The following is a 24403-nucleotide window of genomic DNA, read 5'->3' on the forward strand; positions in this document are numbered from 1 at the left end:
TGTTTTTCTTTGTCTGAATTTCTCACTTCCTGTTCCTCCTCAGTAAGCTGTTCTGGCTGACTAACCCCCATGGATGATGGGGGAATGCTTACTGAGGAGAAACAGGAAGTGAGAAATTCAGACAAAGAAAAAAAAATTAGAAAGGAAATCTAAGGAATAGGTAAGTGAATCAACAATGCACTAGCTTAAAGGAACCTATTTAGAAAATAAAAAAATGAACATTTACAACTCCTTTAAGGATGGTTCATGCTTTCAGATCTTAAAGTGATATTAAAGGCAAATAAAAAAACAAAAATACCTGCTCTGTGTATTGGTTTCCATTCACATACACGGCTGCGGCTCAGCCCCACCCTCTCTCTCCTCATTAAATTACTGACTGTGATTGACGGCAACGAGAGCCAATGAGGAGGGAGAGCTGAGGCTATCTTGCACATCGCTAGATTGCGATTGGGCTCATGTAAGTATTTTGGTGGCTGGCGGTGCTGCTGCAAACAGAATGAAGTTGCATGCTCTGTAACTATACAAGGTAAGTATTTTGGGGGGCTGGCAATGCTGCAAACAGAAGTTATTGTTTTTATGTTTTTTACCTTCATGCATGAAAGTAAAAAAAAGCCTGTACAACCACTTTACGGAGACTGAACTGTGGTCAGTGAGAGTAGTAAAATGCTTGGCTTCAGTGGAAAATATGGAATAATGCCCCATCACTTGTATCAGTGCGAGGAATAGTTCCCCCACTATTGGTGTATCGGGAAGGATAGTGCCCTTTTTGAATGTGCTACCTAATACTCACCAACAACCAAACGCCAGACCTGTTGCGCTTTTTCTAGCATAATACCAATAAGTTGTTCCACAGCAAACCAGCACTCGTAATGGGGTTGAAACCTGGAAGTTGATTGGTTTATTTTTTTCTTTTCGTCTTTTTTTTTTTTTTTTAACATTCAAGTTGATTGGTTTCTATGCAAAGTTGCACCAGATTTTTGCACTTTCCAGTTTTGGTTAAATACTTGCCGACCAGCGGGAGGGGATGTTCCCGCCACCTTCTGCAGTGTTTTACCGGGATCTCCTGTCCCACTGGCTTCTGCCAGCTGATCATAGAGCCTAATCTCCTTTTTTTGGCTCTGATATAGTAGCCTAGAAGCAACAACCTTGCATAACTTGGTGTAAACGGCACAATTTTTAAAAATGAAAAGTAGGGATGCACCGATATATCGGAAGACCGATACATATCGGCCGAAAATAGCTGTTTTGGGGAAATGCCGAAACAACTAAAAAATTGCAGATAACAACGGATCGTCATTGATCCGTGATCCGCACAGATCAATGACGTCGGATCGGCACACACGTGATCCGCGGCGCACTGCGGGATTGCAGAGCGGTAAAGCGCACACTGAAATTGTCTCCGCTCTGCCCTCTCCCGCCACAGATAAGTGGTCTTGTGGGGAATCCGCGGCTGAGACCACTTTTACCTAAAAGTGAGCCACCAACCGTTTTTTAAAATTCCAGGGTTATGGCAGCTAGCTGCTGCAATAACAACGATATTTGGTGTCAAAGTACCAACTTAAAGCGACGGCGGCTGATTGCCCCCAATGTGTGTTACCATCATGCAATGATGTAAATGGGCCCTTAAAGTTTAACAAGGTTTTTCCAGATTACCAAATTACCAGCAAGAAGTAGCAGGCCAGACACAACTACTTTGCCTTTATCTAGGTTTAGTTAGGCTGTGACCTGTGTGAATTTCAAGAATCCATTTTCACGAGTGTGCACCTGCTTAAAGCACCTTTGTGACTGGCCAAAATTGTCACAGGCAATTGTTCTTGCACATTAGAGCCGACACAAAAAAAGTAAGTTTGTTAATGTATTACTTAGGAAATAGAACTCTGATGTTCCTCGATAGTGTCTGGCCTTGTATAACATGTTCCCAACATGTGTAAAGAGCATGTTTTGACGGGGTTACCGCAGTGACTGCATGGTGGGTTCAGCACTATATAGTCGTCTGTGCACCTGTTCTAGGAATTGTAGAAAGTCTTCTAAAACTGGTTTTCATGTTGTGGCTGCAGCCCCCCAAACACCTGTATTGCCTACAGCATTGTGCATAAGGAACTGATTACTTTCATGTGCTGCCAGCTCAGAGAAGCACAGTGGTTGCAAACCTCTTAAGAAATCTCAAACTCTTAAGCTTCGCAGCATGCAAGATTTTCACCACATTTTGCTCTGAATGACTGTTTGCAGAGTTACATAATTTGTGTGGTCCTCTGCAATTGCTTAAACGTTAAGCTTTAAAGCAAAGCAACATTTGTTTGCTTGTATCTGTTATGACCAGTCATTTATTGTCACGTTGATAAAGAACGTTGGTTATTTCAGAGATCTGTGCAACCTAATGATAAGGGCTACTTGCACTGTGTATAGAGAATATCCTCTCCAGTCTGTTTTCCTCTATGCAAAGCACAAGCATTCATTAAATATTACATTTAAAAATGATCTAGATGTCGTCACTTTCTAATGGCACTTTAGAAAAGTAATTTTTCATGTACACATGAAAATGTCAGCTTTGTAATGGTTGACTGTACTTCACAAGGCACTATAGGAGATCTTCCCTTTCCTGGTGGTCCGAAATCAGTTTTTTTTTTTTCTTGTTGGATGACTAGGTCCGGCTATGGACCTATAATAATGTTATTGCAGACCTACTTACAACTTGTTTGGGTATATGCATGCTAAGAAACATGCAAGTGCTTCTCCTGACAATATCCTACTGTCTGCTGGTGCATTATCCAGGGTCCGCATCTACTTTCTGGACTTGGCTCTTGGCCTGTGGATTACCTAGTCATGCACAGTGGTGACTGCACAATGGTATTATTGCACGTGGCTGTTTATTAACACATTCCCTGCATATAACTTGTGAGCTGCCAGAAAATAAATTGAAAAAGTACCAGTGAGTGATTAGTTCAGGTGGGTTTGGACCATGCTTCCCACCATGATGATGCGGGGTATAGAACGTTATGCTTGACTGATGGTTTCAGTAGCACAGCATAAAACACACTCCTGTTTTCAACTAAACTAATGGTTTGCTTTCTGGTGCCTGTTCAGTCTCCAACCATGGGCTACATTGAGTTGTAGACCAGGCTATTTTTGAGCTAAGAGTTACTCGCCACCAGTTACCTAGCCCCTAAATCCCCCCCCAACTCCCTCAAATTCTTATTAAATGACAGTAAAATGTTTTATGCAGAATTGGGTTACAAAAATAAATAACTTCAGTGCCCATCTGTGCAGCCTCACCAGTGCATGTTTATTAGAGAGAGGAGAGCCAGCCGGATCACATAGATCAGGGATCTCCCACTGTGTCACACACAATTTCCTGGCGGCTGCAGTCAAACAAGGTCCCGCCTCCTGGACCGGCTACTATGATACAGCACACCACTTCAATTCCCGGCTATTGGACCAGTGTGCCATCTATCATAGGAGCCGGTCCAGCAGGCGGGACTTAATTTGACTGTGGCCACCAGGCAATTCAAATCAACACTGTGTCACAGCGAAAGATCCCCGCTTTGTGTGATCTGGCAGTGCTCGCCCCTCCTCTGAGGCAGCCCCATACTCGCCCTCAAGTTTTCTTCCACTCGCCTGCTCGCAATTTTGAAGGCTGCCATGTGTCTATGGGGCACAAACTGGGGGGTTGATTAGATGAGAGCATGTGAATTTTCACTTGACTTTGCGAATGAGGTGAAGCTAAGGCTGGCCATACATTAAAGGGGTTGTAAAGATTTGTGTTTTTTCAACTTGGTGCATCCTATGCTTTAAGGGAAAAACACCTTGCAGTCACTGCCCCTCCACCACCAGCCCCCAATTTACTTACCCAAGCCCCGAATCTCCGTGGGCGCGATCCTGCATTGCTTTCCCCCAGCTGTTGGCTCTTCATTGGATGATTGATAGCAGCGCAATTGTCTCCCGCTGCTGTCAAATCAATGACGCAACGCGTTGGGGGGGGGCAAAGTCATATACTTGATGGCGAAGGCCTCTGAGTGTATCACACGGGAGCGTGCTCACAAGGTAACCCCCTCGGCGAGAGCTTCCCAGAGGGGGTTAGCGCTTGTGGGGAGGATCTGCGAGAGCTGCCTTGGGACCCCAGAAGAGGACGTTCGGGGCCACTCTGCAAAATAAATGGCACAGTGGAGGCAAGTATGACATGTTTGTTTTTAAAAATAAATAAAAAACAAACCTTTAGTATCCTTTTTAGCAATTTTCTTTCCTTTAACCTTCTGCTGTGCTATTGTATTCTGACAACGGGAGGTTTCACCACAGTCATAATACAATGATTACTGCTGCCAACTATAGTCTTCAGCAGTAATTGTACAAAAGTACTCGACGGGCTTTAGTGGCAATTTACTTTGCACAGCATAACTGATCATGTACAAAGAACTTTCTTTAAATAGAATGTATGCTGCTTATACGTCGGTGAATCCCCCTTTCATAAATAAACCCCAATATATCACAAGTCAGTAAAATTCTAGGATATTTATCTAAATATACTATTGTGGAAAGTTCTGTTTTAACTTGATAAGTTAAGGTACATAAAATCTACCAACAGTTCCTAAGGACGTTGGACAAATAGGAGCAATTATATGGACATGTTTTTTGTCTTATTGGTATTTTCAGTCCGTACAAATTTACCAGTTTATTTTTGCAGTCTACCAAAAATGAAAGTCTTTTATGTCAAGTTCTCTAACCGTATTTTAACATTTACCAAGAGGGGTTAACAGCTGCTACTGTCTTTGCCCCTTGTTATGCCAGGTGGATGCTCTGATGAATATGCCACAGCATTGAAGGATTTGTTTGCTGTAAAGGAACTTGGTTACCTACTAGATTCCTTTAGACTCTTTCACACATCTGTTGTCTTTGTGAAGGAAGTCTGTTAACTGTAAGCCTTTGATAAAGCCTCGTTTATGTATTGGTTCTTGGAAAACATGTTTGTGGCAGAAATTTCCCATGAAAGTATTAGAAAATTATAAATAGCACAATTAAGAAATAAGTCAGTGCTAAATTTTTGCTTTAAAAAACAAATGTAGCAAGTAGAGTACTGAGGTGCATATGAAATGGCACCAAAGCATCCAGTAATATTTCTAAAACAACATTTATATATGCTATCCGATGGAAGTCTTTGGAAAACGATTTGACGCTGTAGACTTGAGACAAGTGTCATTTAGAGGGGTGCTGTGTTTAAAACCTCAGTCTACAGTTTCCATTGACTTTGGTGGAGTAGTGTAGATGATCGTTTTGTATAATGTGTTTTAAATACAGTATGCCCCATTATGGTGTTTAAATTTCAGGTAAAATGTAGCCTTTTCTTGCCAAACACTGTGTTCTGAATTTTAACGTACTGTATGTTCAAGCAGCACTGGGTTTGAATTGAAAAGGTTGTGTTTAACAAGAACGCCCATATACATGAGCTGTATCCTGTGAAACCTCAAACTGTTCAGTGAATGTGTACATCGGAAAAATCATAGGAGTAAATGGACTCTGAGGCTACAAACCAACAAGCAATGGCCTCTTAAGCTTTAATGTCTTCATAGACCCACTGTGTAGTGTGGGCTCTTCTGTGTCTGAGGTTTCATGTGGTTTGCGTCGTCTGCTCCAGGTATAGAAATGGAGGACTGCAATAACTAAATATTACCTTTTTATATTCTCCTATCTTGATTATATATGATTGTTATTGATGATAGCTAGAATAACATCACTAAATTGTTATGACGTTACACTTAGGCCCCCTTCACACCTGCGAACCCGAAGTCCTTTTTTCATCCGTTTTCGAATGAAAAACGGACATACATGTATCCCTATGAGATTGCGGATGTCAGCGGATGAACATCCGCTGACATCCGATCTCATCAATATTTAAAGGGTTTGTAAAGGAATTTTTTTTTCCATCTTAATAGCTTCCATTTCCTTAATGCAGTGCTGTTTTCATGTCCTCATTGTTCGTTTTTGCTCCCAAGTTGCTGTAATTCCTCTCTGATCTCCACACTTCCTGGTTGTCTGTTTCCTGATGACCACAGTACTGGGAGCTTTCTCTCTGTGGTCACTAATCAAGGCGGTGTGATTACTGTGTGTCTAAAACCCCTCGGCACCAATCAGTTTAGTTTTCCAAACCATCACTGCCCTGTATTGGCTCTGTACATCACAGAAGCAGGAAACAACATGCAAAAACAAAACTAGAAACTGCAGGTACATTATGATTGATTTTTATCTATTTTTAATAATTTTTAAAAGGGATCAGTTAACTATTATATCTCTATACCCTGTAAACAGTTATTTCTTTATCGTACATCACGGGACACAGAGCGGCATATTCATTACTATATGGGTTATATGGAGTACCTTCAGGTGTTGACACTGGCAATCTTCAAACAGGAAATGCCCCTCCCTATATAACCCCCTCCCATAGGAGGAGTACCTCAGTTTTTTACGCCAGTGTCTTAGGTGTTAGTCATGGTTTAGCTTGCCTCCGCATCCTTGGGATTAGGTGAGCTAACCGGTTCTGTCCAAAAAAGCCTCAGCGCTAAAGTGGTCAGTAACCGGACCCCAAACCCTTGGGGTATAGCCCATAATGCTTTTATTTTTAGAGAGCTGGACCCTGGGCCCAGAACTTAGAAACCTTTGGGTGCCTAATGTTTCTGTTGCCAGAGTGCTATATGGGCCCAGGACAGTGGATCCTTCATAGGAACCCAGGGCCTGAAGGTCTAGACATCCCCACCGAGATGGGGGAAGATTGGGCCTCTTGCTTGGCAAAGTCCTGCGGCATGGAGCAGGTAAGTGAGGGGAAAACTTGCGGAACTTGGTTCTTAGCAGGTTTTTTCTGGGGGGTCACAGGGGACATGCCTAAAGTTATGCACTGCATCTGGCAAACTAGTCACATATCATAAAGATAGGATGGCTCTATATGTATTATTCCCCATAAAATGTGACCTCCCTTGTAGTGTTGGAAAAGCATTGAGTGGGGCCTGTGTGATATAAAGTATATGTGTGTGTCAGAGAGCTGTGCTTACCTGCAAGCCTCCAGGCGATGCTCCATTCAGTCTTCCTCCTCAGAGCCTGCAAAGCAGGCAAAACGCTGACCTCCTCATGGTTCCAGGCTGCAGGCTGCAGTTTGCTGGAGCAGAGAGGTCCCTTCCTCCCAACCCCACCCCCCCCCTGTCGGGAGGGGCATTTCCTGTTTGAGATTGCTGGGGGGGAAGGGCGGGTCAGTGGCTTAAGGAAGGGGCGGCCCTTCCTTGTTTGTTCCATATAGCTCATTCAATACTTTGGAACTGGGGAGGAAAGACCAGAACGGCAAGCACGGGGCGCCGAGGACACACAGTGGCCAGAAAGAATATTGCAGTCTTCAGAAAGACTGTTTTCAAGCCTAGGAATAGGCTGTTTCTTTTCCATCTCATAGTTTTTCTTGCAATACTACTCAGGGGGACAGAATGTTTTTTCTTTCCTAGATTTGAAAAAAAAAAAAAAGAAAAAAAAAAGTGTCATCTAGGGGAGAGGAAGCATTTTTTTATCCCCCAAACAGGTGTTTGGGCATTTAACTATTTATAAGTCCCAGGTACCAATAAGTAGCAGGTGTACCTCGGTATTGTACCATGGCATCAAAAAACAAGGGTACAAGAGGTGGGGATTCCCCCAGAGAGTCTGAGGTCTCGGACAAAGCTATGCCGCTGCTTTCCCCACAGGGAGCCTTGGGGCCATCGGGATCTGGGGCTGGAGCTGACGCGAGTCAGTCCAACCCTAAGATGGTCACGGAGAGACCAGATCTCCAGGTATCGACGGTTTCAGCTTTGGGTTTACTGAGGGCGCCTCAAAGCAATGCTGTGTTTCCGATCCATCCTCTATTAGAGGGAGTTTTGTTCCAAGATTGGAACAAGCCAGATAAGATCTTCTTACCACCTAAAAGATTCTCTGTCCTATATCCTATGGAAGATAAATTTTCCAAAAGATGGGCTACTCCTGCAGTGGACGCAGCCATCTCATGTGTTAACAAATCGTTAACATGCCCTGTAGAAAACATACAGGTGTTCAAGGATCCAGTTGATAAGCGCTTGGAAGCACTACTTAAGAACTCCTTCACTGCTGCAGGGGCAGTAGTACAGCCAGCTGTGGCCGCGATTGGGGTTGCTCAAGCATTATCGGATCAATTTAAGCAGATGCTTAAACTTATTCCTGCTCAGCAGGCAGAAGAATTTTCGGATGTCCCTAAGGCCATATGTTTTACGGTAGACGCAATCAAGGATTCTATCCAGCAAGCGTCACGTTTATCGTTATCCCTTATCCATATGAGAAGACTCTTATGGTTAAAAAGCTGGGAGGCTGAGCCCTCATGCAAGAAGCTCCTGGTAGGGTTCCCCTTCCATGGAGGACGACTCTTCGGAGAAGACCTAGATAAATACATTCAGACCATTTCAAACGGCAAGAGTACTCTCTTGCCAACTAAGAAGAAGGTTCAGGGGCCTGCGTTTAAACGACAGTATTCCCCTGGGCAGGGGCCCTCTAATACTAAGCAGTATCGACGGCCTCCTGCAAAAGCAAGCTTCGGCTTCAACAGCAGATCACAAGGACAGGCTGTTAGAGGCAAAAGGCAGTGGTTTCGCAAACCAGCAAAACCAGCCCCCAAGCCAACCTTATGAAGGGGCGCCCCCACCCACGAAGGTGGGGGGAAGGCTGCGACTCTTTTCAGAGATTTGGGAAGCCAGCATTCCCGACGAGTGGGTACGGTCTTCCGTGGCCACAGGCTACAAACTAGATTTCCTAAGGTTTCCTCCTCCTCATTTCCAGGAGTCGAGGATTCCAAACGATCCGGAGAAGGGAGCTGCATTAAGATCGGCATTAGATCATCTACTTTCCCAGGAAGTAATAGTAGAGGTACCAGTCCTGGAACAGGGGCTAGGTTTCTACTCCAACCTATTCATCATCCCGAAGTCCAATGGAGATGTCAGGCCAATTTTGGACCTAAAGATGGTAAATACATAAAGATCCGCTCATTTCGGATGGAATCCGTGCGGTCAGCAGCTACCACACTCCAAAAGGACGACTTCATGGCGTCCATAGACATAAAGGATGCCTACCTTCATCTTCCAATTTATCAGCCACATCAAAAATATCTACGCTTCATGGTGGCTTCGCGTCACTTCCAATTCGTGGCGCTTCCCTTCGGGTTGGCTACGGCCCCCCGGGTGTTCACGAAGGTCCTAGCTCCAATCCTAGCCAAACTAAGGATCCAAGGGGTCACGATCCTAGCATACCTGGACGACCTCCTAGTCATAGATCACTCGTCTCCTGGCTTGGAGCGAGCAGTGGCCCTCACGGTCCAATACCTCGAGAGGTTCGGCTGGGTCCTAAATCGAGAAAAGTCAGCTTTCCTGCCCACAAGGCAGTTGGAATATCTCGGCATGAGATTAGACACAGAACAACAAAGAGTGTTTCTACCTCTGAGGAAGGTCAAAGCCATCAAGGAATTAATCCTACTGGTTCTAAGCAAGAAGGAACCGACTATTCGCCTATGTATGAGGTTACTAGGCAAGATGGTGGCCACATTCGAGGCGGTACCATACGCCCAGAGCCACACTCGCATCCTGCAGGCAGCCATCCTGTCAGCATGGAGCAGAAGGCCACAGGCCTTGGATATCCCGTTGCCGCTCTCATCAAGAGTCCGACAAAGTCTGTGTTGGTGGTTAGACCCTCAGAATCTACTGAAGGGGAAGTCTTTCAGCCCAGTGGCTTGGAAGATAGTGACCACAGACGCCAGCCTGACGGGCTGGGGAGCAATTTTGGATGGTTGCACTCGCCAAAGTACTTGGGCAACGCCAGAGAAGCAGTTGCCCATCAACATCTTGGAGCTCAGAGCTGCTCGACTAGCCCTCAGGGCTTGGACGTCAAAATTGCAGGGGTTCCCGGTGAGAATTCAATCAGACAATGCCACGGCCGTGGCATACATAAATCACCAAGGGGGAACCAGGAGTCAAGCCGCTCAGAGAGAGGTGAGCTTGATTCTCCTATGGGCAGAGGCTCATGTGCCCTGCATATCGGCAATATTCATTCCAGGAGTGGACAACTTTCAGGCGGACTTCTTAAACCGCCAGACTCTATTGCCGGGGGAATGGTCTCTGCATCCACAAACCTTTCAAGCACTCTGCCAAAGATGGGGAGTGCCGGACGTGGATATCATGGCATCGAGACTCAACAAGAAGCTAGACAGGTTCATGTCCCGCTCAAGGGATCCGATGGCCTGCGGAACCGATGCGTTGGTTTGCCCTTGGCATCAGTTCAAACTTCTTTATGCGTTTCCCCCGCTCCAGTTACTACCCCGCCTGCTGCGCAGGATCCGGGTGGAGCACATACCAGTCATCCTGGTAGCTCCAGCATGGCCCAGAAGGGCATGGTACTCACTAATCTTAAGGATGGTAGTGGGAGACCCTTGGACTCTTCCTCTACGGCCAGACCTGCTATCGCAAGGTCCGATCCTCCACCCTGCCTTACGGCATCTAAATTTGACGGCCTGGAAGCTAAATCCCTGATTCTCAGGGGTAGAGGTCTGTCTCAGAAAGTAATCTCTACCCTAATCAGAGCCAGGAAACCGGTCTCTAGGGTGATTTATTACAGGGTCTGGAAGGCCTATGTAGGCTGGTGTGAGTCCAAGCGATGGCTTTCTCGCAAATTCACCATTGATAGAGTTTTAAGTTTTCTCCAGCTAGGAGTGGATAAAGGATTGGCATTAAGCACAATCAAAGGACAGATTTCTGCTCTGTCAGTGTGGTTTCAGCGGCCGCTGGCCACCCACTCGCTGGTTAAGACCTTCCTTCAAGGGGTCTTACGTATTAAACCTCCAGTTAAATCCCCGCTTTGCCCGTGGGATTTAAACCTTGTTGTGTCAAGTTTACAGAAACAACCGTTTGAGCCGTTGGCTGAAATTCCTTTGGTTTTACTGACAAGGAAGTTAGTATTTTTGGTCGCCATAGTTTCCGCAAGAAGAGTATCGGAACTGGCGGCCTTATCCTGTAAGGAACCATATCTTATTTTTCACAAGGACAGGGTCGTTCTCCGCCCTCATCCTTCCTTCCTACCGAAGGTTGTATCCAGTTTTCATTTGAACCAGGATTTGGTATTACCATCCTTCTTCCCTAAACCTACTTCCAGAAAGGAAGGGTTGCTGCATACCTTGGATATCGTCAGGGCCATGAAGGCCTATCTTAAAGCTACAAAGAAGATCCGGAAAACAGATGTGCTGTTCATATTACCGGATGGGCCCAAGAAGGGGCAGGCAGCTGCAAAGTCCACCATTTCTAGGTGGATTAAGCAATTAATCACTCAGGCCTACGGCTTGAAAGGGTTGCCTCCTCCAGTATCATTAAAGGCTCATTCTACTAGGGCCATGGGCGCCTCCTGGGCAGCACACCACCAGATCTCTATGGCTCAAGTTTGCAAGGCGGCAACCTGGTCTTCTGTCCACACGTTTACAAAATTCTACCAGTTGGACGTAAGAAGGAGGTCTGATACAGCCTTTGGGCAGGCAGTGCTGCAGTTTGAGACCCTCGGATTCCGGGGGCTCCTCTTTTTTGAGTTAAATTTAAAATTTAAGATTATTTTTCTCAACTAAGTTGGATTTATTATGATTTGAGTATTTCTCTAAATTAAATCCTTTTGTCTTGGAGATGTTCTCCCTCCCCTCATTGTGAGCATTGCTTTGGGACATCCCATATAGTAATGAATATGCCGCTCTGTGTCCCGTGATGTACGATAAAGAAAAAGGGATTTTTAATACAGCTTACCTGTAAAATCCTTTTCTTGGAGTACATCACGGGACACAGAGCTCCCACCCCTCTTTTTTGGGGACCATTTTGGGAGGCATACTGCTTGCTACAAAACTGAGGTACTCCTCCTATGGGAGGGGGTTATATAGGGAGGGGCATTTCCTGTTTGAAGATTGCCAGTGTCAACACCTGAAGGTACTCCATATAACCCATATAGTAATGAATATGCCGCTCTGTGTCCCGTGATGTACTCCAAGAAAAGGATTTTACAGGTAAGCTGTATTAAAAATCCCTTTTTCAGCAACAAAAAAAAAAAAAAATCCTTTACAACTCCTTTAAGGAGGCTGTGTCCGTCCATGGATAACAGAGAAAAGGATTTTACGGTGAGTACAAAAATCCTATTTTCTCTTTTCGTCCATGGACAGACGCAGCCTCCTTAAATCTTGACTTGTGGGTTATGTTCCGTCTATTAGGAAGTCCTCTCCTATAGAACAGAAACCTAGCCCACAAGTCGAAGCTGTGTCCGTCCATGGACGATAGAGAAAAGGATTTTACGGTGAGTACAAAAAATCCTATTTTTCCATCCGTCGTCGGATCGGGTGAACACAAAGAGACGGTCTGTGTTCATTCGATCTCCCTATAGAGGAGAGCAGAGATCTGACAGGGTGGTCCATGCATGGTGTGCAGAGACAGCCCTGTCATCTGCCGGCTCAGCGGAGATCAACGTAGCGATCCCCCCTGAGCAATCGGATGTATAAGGAACGGATCCTCACGGGATCCATGGGTGTGAAAGGGCCCTAAGGAATACTCCTTACATTTTCGTTCTATATACTTCATGAGAGAAGCATAGTTATAACCGCTTTTTTGGATTTTATTATTTTCATTGTATTGTACTAATATACTATTCTTATGACCTTTTTGTTATGCTTTATGAAATCATAATAAAATATTCAAACAGATTCTAATGCAAAAAAAAAAATTGGATAACTGCTATATGCAATATACTTTTGCAAGGATGCTAAAGCAGTGTAAAATATTACATTGACTTGCTGTCTTGTTTATTGCTCCCAGCACACTTAACCTCCCAATAAAGCAACCTGTGTTTTAAAAAAAATAAAGTAAGTATAATTTCTCCAAAGTGCAGCAGCTGTTTTTAAAAGTATCAGTCAATATTTCCTAAGGTTATAATAGACATGTAATTGCACTATCAAAATGTGATCAAACATATAAGCAAAACATCTGTTTAAACATAATCCTTTACTATAAAAAAAAGTTCAATATTGAGGAGATATATATATATATATATATATATATATATATATATATTTTTTTTTTTTTAGATAAAATACTATTGATGATCTAAGATCCTAAGCTTTATTCCACCATTCTGGCTTCATTGCATTACTAAAAGATTGACTATTTAGTCCCAACCAGTTCTGAGTTCAAAAGGTCTTTAACTGTTTGCCGGTGCACGCAGATATACGTCTGCAGAATGGCACGGGCAGGCAAAAGGACGTATATATACGTCCACTTTAAGAAGAGGTTGGTGCGGGCACGTGCCCGCCGTGATCTCCGTGAGCCAGCCTGCGGACTCTATCGCTGCGGGCATACCCGCGAGCGATCGTCTCACGGAGAGATAGAACGGGAAATGTTCGTGTAAACACAACATCTCCCCATTATGCCTAGTGACACTGTCACTGATTGTGTTCACTGTCATTGAAAAACAACGATCAGTGACTTGTCACAGCAAGCCACGCGCCCCTACAGTAAGAATCACTCCCTAGGGAACCCCACAGCGCCACCTAGTGGTTAACTCCTTCACTGCCAGTGTTTTCACAGTAATCTGTGCATTTTTATAGCACTGATCGCTGTAAAAATGATAATGGTCCCAAAAATGTGTCAAGTGTCCGATGTGTCTGCCATAATGTCAGTCACGATAAGAATCGCTGATCGCCACCATTACTAGTCAAAAAAAAAAATTTATAAAAATGCTATAAAACTATCTCCTATTTTTTTTGTAGTTGCTATAACTTTTGCGCAAACCAATCAATAGGCGCTTATTGCGATTTATTATTATTTTTTTACCAAAAACATGTAGAAGAATACGCATCGGCCTAAACTGAGGAAAACAATATTTTTTTTATATCTTTTTTGGGGATATTTATTATAGCAAAAAGTTAAAAATATTGAATTTCTTTCAAAATTATCGCTCTATTTTTGTTTATAGCGCAAAAAAAAAAAACTGCAGAGGTAATAAAATACCACCAAAGGAAAGCTCTATTTATTGGGGAAAAAAGGACGTAAATTTGTTTGGGAGCCACGTCGCACGACCGCGCAATTGTTGGTTAAAGCGATGCAGTGCCGAATCGCAAAAAGTGGCCCGGTCATTTAGCAACAAAATGGTCCGGGGCTTAAGTGGTAAAACATACAATTTTTAAGGTGTCGGAATTCACATGGTCATTAAACCAAATGGTGTACATGGCTAGTAATGCCATCTGTGTACAAAGGACCCAACATGTACATAACAAGAGTTATTAATGTAACATAATCCATTTTACCAGGAGATCTTCTAAAATCAGGTGCTTCTGTTTTTAAATCTTGTTACTTGGACCTTAACCAGGTTTGTAAATTTGCGGATAGTTTTTACTTTGTGGTACATTTGCTTTATAGAACACTTGGCCATCTTTTTCCTGTCTATTTCATTGTTTTGCTTTCATATTCTTTATATAGAAAGAAGAAGGGAAATTACAAGGACAGCTCGACAATTCTGACTCGAGCCAGTACATCAGAGAATTAAAGGATCAAATTGTAGAACTGAAACACGAGGTAAGCATGAGGTGGAACTGGCAGCTGTATTATCCTTATTGACATCCCATGCATGCTGTTTAGCATTGAAGAGTGTTTGCGTGTTTCGGGTATATTTTACTGCTTCCTTTTTTTTTTTTTTCCTACAGTGCTTTATAATGTGTTAAGTTATTTTTATGTCATTAGGTGACATTTTTCTCCCCTCTTTTGCTGATGATGTAAACCTTATAGTTGTAAATTTTGCAAACAGCAGAGCTAAACTTCTGTTTTTAGCCTAGTGTTGCCAAAAAGCAAAATCTACACTAAATGTAATTTTCTCTTTTTTTTTTTGCACAACTTTGTCATAGCCAATCCTCAAAGTGATCTGAAACATGCAAGCTCCTTAAAGAGGAAGTAAACCCAGTTAAAAATCAGATCGAAACACCCCCGCAGCCGCCCTCTTCCAACGCTTGGGCAGCCAACATCTTGCCCGGGGGTTGCTTCCGGGTATCGCAGCTCCGGCGCTGTGATTGGCCGGAGCTGTGATGTCACTCCCGCGCCACCAGTGACGGCACAGGCTCAATCGGGAACGGCGCACTACAGTGCGCCTGCACCAGCGGCGCCCGTGATTTTAGTAAGTTCAAGCACCTACAGGTAAGCCTTAATCTAGGCTTACCTGTAGGTTTAAAGTGGTTGTAAAGGGTTGGCCTGTCGTGAACTTGGGTTGTCGCATCCTTCAGGTAAGTTGGCTTTTTTGACAGAAGCAGCGTGACGTCGCTGATCGTAGGGTTATAACACCTGTCATGTTGTTGCAACCTGTTTTGCTGTTAGAGTCTCCTGCCCTGGTGATCAGGACAATGACAATAAAAACCTGCCAGTAGTTTCTTCTCTGTCAAAACTAACACTGTTTTATTTCTATAACATTCCTAAAAAATTACAAACTCGTAAAGCCTTCATTATCGAAGCTCTGCGTGACATAAGTTTGTCATAAAACAGGTCAAGTTGAGCTTTGTTTTAGCATCATGTTTACTGGCTCTGCAATATTGGAACTGTTTTACCAGCCTCAGAAGCCACTGCTGCACAGCGCTGCCCTTTCTTAACTGCAAGTAAGCAATACCTCTAGCTCACTTCCCAGCCATATGGACTGTGACAGATCAGCAGCAGACAAATGAGTCTTCAGTCTGCTCTCTTGTTTTGTCAGCACATGTATGAAGCACAGCCGTTTGGCTCCTGGAGCTGTTCTTGCTCTCTGAGCTCTGCTTACTTATAATTTGTGGGCTCCCCAGGTCTCCAACAGTCGCATATCTGAAAACCATAACCAACAAGTCATTTTTTTTTGGATTCCATTTTTTTCCCTCGAGAGGGAATAGTAGACAGACTCTTGGGTACAGATTCCCTTAATGGGGTAACCAATATAACGAAGACAAAGTGTTCAATTAGGGTGAAGAAGAGATACTGTTTACATCTCAACATTTGCTAGAACACTATAAAAAAGAGCAGGTCCCGTATTTGACAGTCTCGCCTACGGTCTTATCTTGCACCAAACGTCTAAATGGAAACAAGTTATAAATAAAATAGAATATAAATTGATTGTCCAAAGGAAGGAGGAGTCGGGGCAAGGGGGAGACGAGAAGGTTTAGGGAGAGAGGGCTTAAAAGCCTCATACACACTATCGGACTTCCATCTGACTTTTCCGTGGATTTTTGTCCGAATGGGCATTGGCCGTGAACTTGTTCTGCGTACACACAGCAGAACATTTTCAGCCAATATTTACCAAATCACATGTTTTTTCAGCTCTTTACAGCCACCCTTTGGGCAACTTCTGCTGTTGTCTGATCTTTAGCATTGGTTCTGAGCATGCGTGTTTGTACTTTAGTCCGATGGACTTGTGTACACACGATCGGATTATCCTCCATCAGACATTTGTTGACAAAGTTTGTGAGCATGCACAGCGATCATTTGTCTTTTGAAAAACCGAACACAATTGTCCGATGGAGCATACATTCGGTCGGATTGACCAATAAAACGCGTCTGTCGGACTGTTGTTGTCAAAAAGTCCAATTGTGTGTATGGGCCTTAACGGGAAAGATGTGACCAAGATCCCCAGGTCATACTAGACTCCCTCCAGGTACCACAGCCATGGCTTCCAGGCCCCATCAAACTTCGACTGGGTATTATTGAGGGTACACAAAAGTTTTTTGTTGATCATTATCCAGTTTAGTTTAACGTGTCCAATCCAAACCACCAACTGGTTCCCACACCTAGCAATGGCAATTCTACCTGCCAGGGTCATGTAGGAGGATATAAGGGTTTTCCAGTGTTTAGGAGCCTCAATATACAGTTTCTAAAAAAATAACCAAAACCCCCGCCCCCCCAATCCGCCTAAATAAATCTAAGGCCTGTTTCACACAGACTTCAATTTGTAAAGAGTAGTGTGAATAGCAGGCTTTTATGAAACTTTTAGCAAGCTTTTGCAAAGCTTTAGGCAAGCATCAAGCAGCTTTCTCTAAGCCAGTGTTTCTCAACTCCAGTCCTCAGGGCGCCCCAACAGGTCATGTTTTCAGGCTTTCCATTATTTTGCACAGGTGATTTGATCAGTTTCACTGCCTAAGTTCTTACCACAGCCGATTCATCAGAGGGAAATCCTGAAAACATGACCTGTTGTGGGGCGCCTTGAGGACTGGAGTTGAGAAACACTGCTCTAAGCCATTAAAGTGCCCTTCAGATCCTGTGTGGAAATGGTTATAAATGAATCTTAATGGGAGTGCTGATTGTCACTTTAAAGAAGCCGATAACAGGCTTTCAACAAGCTTTAAAGCGGGGGTTCACCCAAAAAAAAAATTGTTAACATTACATCTAGCATACTAGGCATACTAGGCATACTAAGGACATTTACTTTCTGCAGGTCATTTTTTTTTTTTTCTCCGTACATACCTTTATATTCTGATTTTGTTCTGGGTTCTGATGACTGCGGGACTGGGCGTTCCTATCCTTGGATTAGATGATTGACGGCTTGTGAAACAGTTCCCCTGTCGCACAACGCGTGTCACCAGATTTCCGGAAATAGCTGAGCTGCGATTCGTCACTCTACGGCGCCTGCACAGTCAGCTCTGACTCGCAGCTCGGTTATTTCCGGAAATCTGGTCAATCATCTAACCGAAGCATAGGAACGCCCAGTCCCGCAGTCATCAGAACGCGGAAGCCCTGGACAAAATCTGAATATAAAGGTATGTACAGAGAGAAGAAAATTACCCGCAGAAAGTAAATGTCCCTAGTATGCTGGCTCTAAGGTTAGAAATTTGTTTTTAGGGTGAACCCCCGCTTTAAGTAGTGTTGAAGTCTGCTAGCAGTATGTTTAAAGTGACAGTTCCCATTAAGATCTGTGTGCAACAGTTACAAACTCTCCCTAAATGCTTTGTAAAGCTTGCTGTTCACACTGTTCTTATACAGAGCAGTGTGAAGTCTGTGTGAAACGGACCTAATAAAGATCTAGCTCTGAAGGTAAAATAAACTATATACTGGCTATAGAGCATGCATTACGTTCTTTTGTGTACTTGCCCCATGAGCTTGGCACTTGGGCCCTTTTTTACACGGTCGGACCGTTCAGGTCCGCCCGTCAGTTTTGTCGGAGGACCTGAACAGCCGCTCCACACATCTCTATGGAGTGTCGGATGTCAGCGGTGACATGTTCGCTGACATCCGATCCGCTAAAATCAGACATATGGTTATGCGTCGCCATCCGTCCATATCGGATCAGGTGAGATCTGATGAAAACAGTGCTGTCCGTTTTTCATCCAATCTCTCCATAGGAGACGGCAGCGCTGGACAAGCCCCTCCCTGCTCAGTGAGCATTGAGGGACCTGTCATCCGCCGGCTCAGCAGAGAGATCTCCTGCTGAGCTGGCGGGAGCTGGCAGACTCTCTAATGATCCGCCTCGTCTGAATGAAGCCTTACTGTTATTTTCTGTAGCCTGACCTGTCCGTAGTATGGCTCATACCTTGGATTCTCAATACTGAAAGACACAATGTGCTGGCCTTTGGAACGGAATTTTGCCTTTTTTTTTTTTTTTTTTTTTTTTTTATGCATACGTTATTTAATTCAGAGCAAACACAATACAAAATGCCCAGCATCCCTACCAGCTAGCCAGCAAACAAATTACATTTGCCAATATATGTGTAAGCCACGCTGCCTTGTCGAGACCTCATTGAAGGGTGATCCCCTGCTCAAATGTTTGAATCCCATCTTGGAACTTATGTACCAATAAATAAATTGGGGACAGGCATGCCCTATTTAATTCAGTAGATTTTTGATGTAAAGGTCTCCCTAAGAGGTGTATATTAGAACCATGTTTTCTGAGTTTTCCTGCAAATGGGGGAAGGCGCTGTCTTTGGGGGCCAATTTATAAAAAAGTTCTATGGCCTACCAGTTTCCATACTACTTAAAAAATAAATAAAAAGCTCAATAATTCATGGTGGGTCAGCACTGTAGATTTTATTTCATGGGTTATGCCATCTCCAGGTGTATAATCTACAGTTCTGCACCCTTCAGTAAATATATAAGGGGTTTTACAATTTACAGTGAGTAAAAAGTATTTTTTTTTTTTTTTTTTTTTTTTTTTTTAATGCAAAAGTGAATCTCTGGGAAACCAACCATTGCACTACTAAGTGAAAAAACAAATGGAAGCATATACTTTTTTTACAAATTAATCAATTTTTTGTCTTGGACACTAAATTTGGCTTTTCATTAGACTTTAATGGGAACAATTATGCAACGGTGCTTTCGATATGTAAAACTGACTTTGGAATAACAGCGGCGTTTGTTTAGCAAGCATCCCTGGTCATTTACCAATTTTACACATGAATATTACATTTCACATGGATTTCTTTCTAAAGAACTATTGCAGAAGTATTTTTAAGCAGTAACCTGTATTTTCAATCCCTGTGTGTAAATGGTTGAGGTTTTTTGTGAAACTAACATGCTGTTTTTGCCTGAAGCACATGTGCTGATTTGTGGTCTCTTACCGTTGTGGGGAAAGTATGTGCCTGTGTGTCGGTATGGCAGAGATTGCAAAAAAAGGATACTTGCCTAATGTCAGTTACTATGTGAACACTTAATTAAAAAGCAAATTTGTGCAGAAAGTGGTCCGGTTTATCTTTAACCCTTTTGTGTTGCAGCAAATTGAAAAAAAAAACAAAAAACTTTGCAAGCTGCTGTTACGGACTTGTTGTTAAAGTAAATGTTTCCTTTTTTCAGTGGTTCTACAAACTGTTGGTGCAATAGGATTTTTGTACTCGCCGTAAAATCCTTTTCTCTTTCGTTCATGGACAGACACGGCTCCAAATAATCTTGACGGTAGGGTTATGTTCCGTCTATCAGGAGAGGACTAGGCAGACATGTTAAATGGTTAAAAAACATGTAATACAGCAAAGCCGAACAGCACCGCCCAGGGGCCCCACCCTGCAGTCAGCAGCTCGGTTTGTCTAAAAGCAGTACAAACTTAAAAAGGAGGGGTGGGTGCTGTGTCCGTCTATGAACTTCAGAGAAGGATTTTACGGTAAGTACAAAAATCCTATTTTTTCTTTCGTTCATAAACGGACACAGCTCCAAATAATCTTGACATTAGGGACCCCCCTAAGCGGTGTCAAAAGAATGAGGGGTGGGCACAGCAAGCAAACCAACTTCCACCCAAGACAAAACCTCGCTCCTCAACGGAGGAGTTGCAACCTTAAACAGCCGCCTGCAAATCTTTGCGGCCGAAGCAAGCATCTGCAAATGCATGTACATCAACCTTGTAAAATTTAGTGATGCCTTGCCCACCTGTGAGACAGACGCTTGATGTCGGAAGGCCCAGGAAGTACCTATCTCCCTGGTTGAATGCACCGTGACAGGAAAGGAAGGCACCCGCCCCTGTAGGGCATAGGCCTGAATCACGATCTGTCTGATCCGACGAGACCGCCAGACCCTTCTTTGGACCAGTCACCGATACAAACAGCGAGTCTGACCTCCGGAACGGAGCCGTAGCAGAGACAGCTCGGACAAGGTCAAAGGAATGTAGAGCAACCTCTTTTGGATGTGACGGTAGAGGACACAGAGATGGAAGCATTAGGCATATCCTCATTAAGATGAAAGGGCGAAACAACTTTCGGTAAAAAAAAGAAGGCTGCGGGCGTAACCCTGCCTTATCTGAGCTGCTGACTGCAGGGTGAGGGGTTATGACCAGAGGGCCCGCCCCTTGGGCGGTTTTGTTCGGCTTTTCTTTATTACATGTTTTTTAACCATTTAACGTGTCTGCCTAGTCCTCTCCTGATAGACGGAACATAACCCTACTGTCAAGATTATTTGGAGCTGTGTCCGTCCATGAACGAAAGAAATTAACTTGCTTATGCAATAAACACGATCCCTTTCTCTAGTCTGTCGCCATCTACATGGTGGTGCCATCTTGCCTCTCAAACACCATAGAGAGCTGTTGTCCTGGGGCAGTAGTTATGCATCAGGCAGTTTGATGGAGACCAGGGCTTCACTGTTGTCTTGGCAAGCTTCAAGTTGCACATTTAGGCTGGCTTCACACTGAGACAGTTTTCAGGCGTTTTAGCGCTAGAAATAGCCTTTTAACGCCTGAAAACCACCTGCCATTCATTCGGTGTGACTTTTCACACTGGGCGGTTCACTTGCAGAATGTTCTGAAAAGTCCTGCAAGCAGCATCTTTGAAAGTAGCCTTAAAGCGGAAGTAAACCCATCCATAAAACCGTTTCATTTCCGCCACCTGCCGGAAATGTCACACTCCCATTGGTTGCGCTCTCAACCAAACTGTCAAACCATCCAATAGCTGGGGTCATAACTGATCACATGTGCAGTATCATGGCAGTTGTAGAATAAACAAAGGCAAAGATGGCAGCTTCCTTGGCTTAAAATGATAAGGGGGGTTTACTTTAAGCCACAGGTGTCAACCACAAAGCCCGCTGGCCGAATCCGGCCCTCCAGGCCATTTCATGTGGCCCTCGCACCTCTCCTGCAGCTGCAGGAGCTCCAGTCCTCCGGTCCCTTACTTTCTGCTTTTGAGCAATGCATTCAGCTTCTTCCCAGCAGCAGCATAAGGAAAGGGGGTGCACTGTGATGTAAAGTAGAGTGCGGGGACTGAACTTGTGATGGTGGGGTGGCTCTTGACATCTAATGTAAGGGGAAGGAATGCGCTGGACATTTAATCCTACAGATACAGCGGGCCCTTTTGAGGACAATTATAATGCTGATGCAGCCCACAATGAAGTTGAGTTTGACACCCCTCTTTAAGCAAAGAGGAATGTCAAAAACTGGTGATGGAGCAGATGATGGTTTCACTATGTTTTACATATTTAGGGAATGAAAAAGTTTACTTTAATATGAATAGCAACAGCAGCTAGCACATTTCTAATCCCCACAGGTTTCCTTTAATGTTTATTTGTAGTTGGTGATATTGACCACTTCAGCCACGGAAGAATTGGCTGCTCGATGACCAGAGCATTTTTTGCGATTTGGCACTGCGCAGATTTAACTGACAAATGCGCGGTCATGCGACACTGTACCCAAACAAAATTTGTGTTCTTTTTTTCACACAAATGGAGCTTTCTTTTGGTGGTATTTGATCACCTCTGCGGTTAATTTTTTTTTTTTTTTGCTATAAACAAAAATAGAGCGATTATTTTGAAAAAAACACTATTGTACTTTTTGCTATAATATCCCCAATTTTTTCCTCGGGTTAGGCCAGGGATCTCCAAACTACGGCCCTCTAGCTGTTTTGAAACTACACATCCAATAAGGCATTGTAGAACTCTGACATTCACAGACATGACTAGGCATGATGGGAATTGTATTTCTGATCTGCATCTCTTCTCCGAACAGGGATGTGTGTGTTTACACACACACACACACACACACACCCCTGTTCCGCTTCTCATGCCCGCGATCGCTCGTGGCCGGTGGTCATGAGCATCGGCACCCCCACTGTGCAGCGGGCAGGTGCGCGCCCGCTATCCCACTTAAAGGGATCGACATACAGCTACGACGATCCGCGGGGACGAACCGACCTGCTTTTGTATAATGACGGCTGGTCGGCAAGCAGTTAAAGCTTCAATTTTTTTATTAAAATAATAAACCTACTTTACCTGCTGCATAACCATTGCACAGAGCAGCCACGGTCCTCCCCTTCTCGGGTCCATCACTTGCATTCTTGGCTCCCCTCTGCTGAGTGCCCCCATAGAAAGCTGCTTTCTATGGGAGCTCTCATGTGGTCTCACTCCAAGCAGCCCTGTGTGCATCTATTGACACAGATCGTGCAGCTAAGCCCTGTCCGCCGCTCCCTTGTCATAGGATTTGATAGTAGCGGGAACCAAAATTTCTGATCTTTTTTTGTTCAGCAAAAAATAAAAAAAAACAGTGGTGATTAAAATACTACAAAAAGAAAGCTATATCTGTCTAAAATGATAAAAAATTTCATATGGGTGCAATGTTGCATGACTGCGTAATTGTCATTACGCATTCTTGTCATTCAGTACTAAAAGCTGATAATCGGCCTAGACAGGAAGGGGGTGAAAGTGACTGACTGGTATTAAAGTGGGAAATGCATTGAGATAAAAACCATTAATGCTTTAGAGCAATATTAAGTGGGTAAAAAGTTGCAATACATCAATGACAAATGTTTACCTGCCAAAGGATTTGTAGTTCTATGTAGTTTTGTGGTTCATCCACCCGCACATGACCTAGCCGTATCTTCAACCCCCACTGCAACAGCAGTACAGCTTGGGCTAAAACCCTGTGTCAGAATCAACCCCTAGCTTGCTGATTGGGCAGAGAAGCAGCATACTGAGAAGGTCATCCTAATGGTCTTCTGCTCTTTACTCCTGTCATTATTTTCCTTTTCAACAAATGTGCACTGGGACATTTGTCTACTTTTACTCCTGGTGCTGCCAACTACCGCTTCCAGTCTGAGCATTTCTGTACGGGAGATCCGGGGATGTTGCTATTAAGGTATTCAGGTACTTGACTAAGTGCACTTAAAAATGCTTTTATTTTATTTAAAGGTATTCCTTTTTTGAGTTCTGCTTTAAGCTGTCAAGATAGTTTGCCAGGTGTGCATATTACCATGACTGTAGTGGAAATAGTGTGTATATATACGGGGTGTGTGTGTGTGTTTATCAATGAGCAGGCCTTCCACATGTGACCAGCTGATGGTCTGTAGTATAACTGGAGCATTATCAGCTAGGTCACCAGTGCTTCCGATATTCCGCTACATAAAAACACCTATGTTGTTGCCGTTTATTTTTTTTGACATGAACTCCCTAACCTGCTTACCTACACACAGCAGATAAGATTTGTGATTTGGTGTTTCAGAAAGTTTCCCCAGTGTATGTAGTTGGTGAAAATGCAGAATAAATAAAAATGAAATTTACTACCGTATATACTTGAGTATAAGCTAAATTTTTCAGCACATTTGTTTGTGCTGAAAATGCCCCCCTCGGCTTATACTCGAGTCTCTCCTGGCGCTGTACCCATCTGCAGCCTAATCCCCCTCCCCCCCCCTGCTGTGATACATATTCAGTCTTGTATCTCCCAGCGCTGTGCCCATCTTTAATCTTGTGTCCCAGGGCTGTGATACATTCAGTGTAAGCCGTGTCTTGTAACCAAGCGCCGCCTCCTCCTCCTCTTTCGTGATAGGCTGACTCACTGCTGGGAAACCGAGTCAGTGTCCCATCATGGAGGAGGAAGAGGAGGAGGCGGTGCTTGGTTACACTACACGGCTTACACTGAATGTATTATACACATAAGACTGACGATGGGCACAGCGCTGGGACATAAAAAAGATGGGCAC

At 43.8% G+C, this 24403-nt stretch overlaps 1 protein-coding gene across 5 annotated transcripts in view; it reads left to right on the plus strand.

Annotated features, from left to right (window-relative positions):
• Window positions 1–24403, plus strand: part of EVI5 (ecotropic viral integration site 5) — a 238470-nt gene that overhangs the window by 191120 nt on the left and 22947 nt on the right. For all 5 annotated transcript variants that reach the window (XM_040360028.1, XM_040360023.1, XM_040360025.1 and 2 more), the window contains one exon: window positions 14508–14603. In XM_040360028.1, coding sequence (XP_040215962.1) covers window positions 14508–14603 — 96 coding nt within the window. The remainder of the gene's footprint in view (window positions 1–14507; window positions 14604–24403) is intronic.

Source organism: Rana temporaria, chromosome 7 (assembly GCF_905171775.1).
Source record: "Rana temporaria chromosome 7, aRanTem1.1, whole genome shotgun sequence".
NCBI classification, from domain to species: Eukaryota; Metazoa; Chordata; class Amphibia; order Anura; family Ranidae; genus Rana; species Rana temporaria.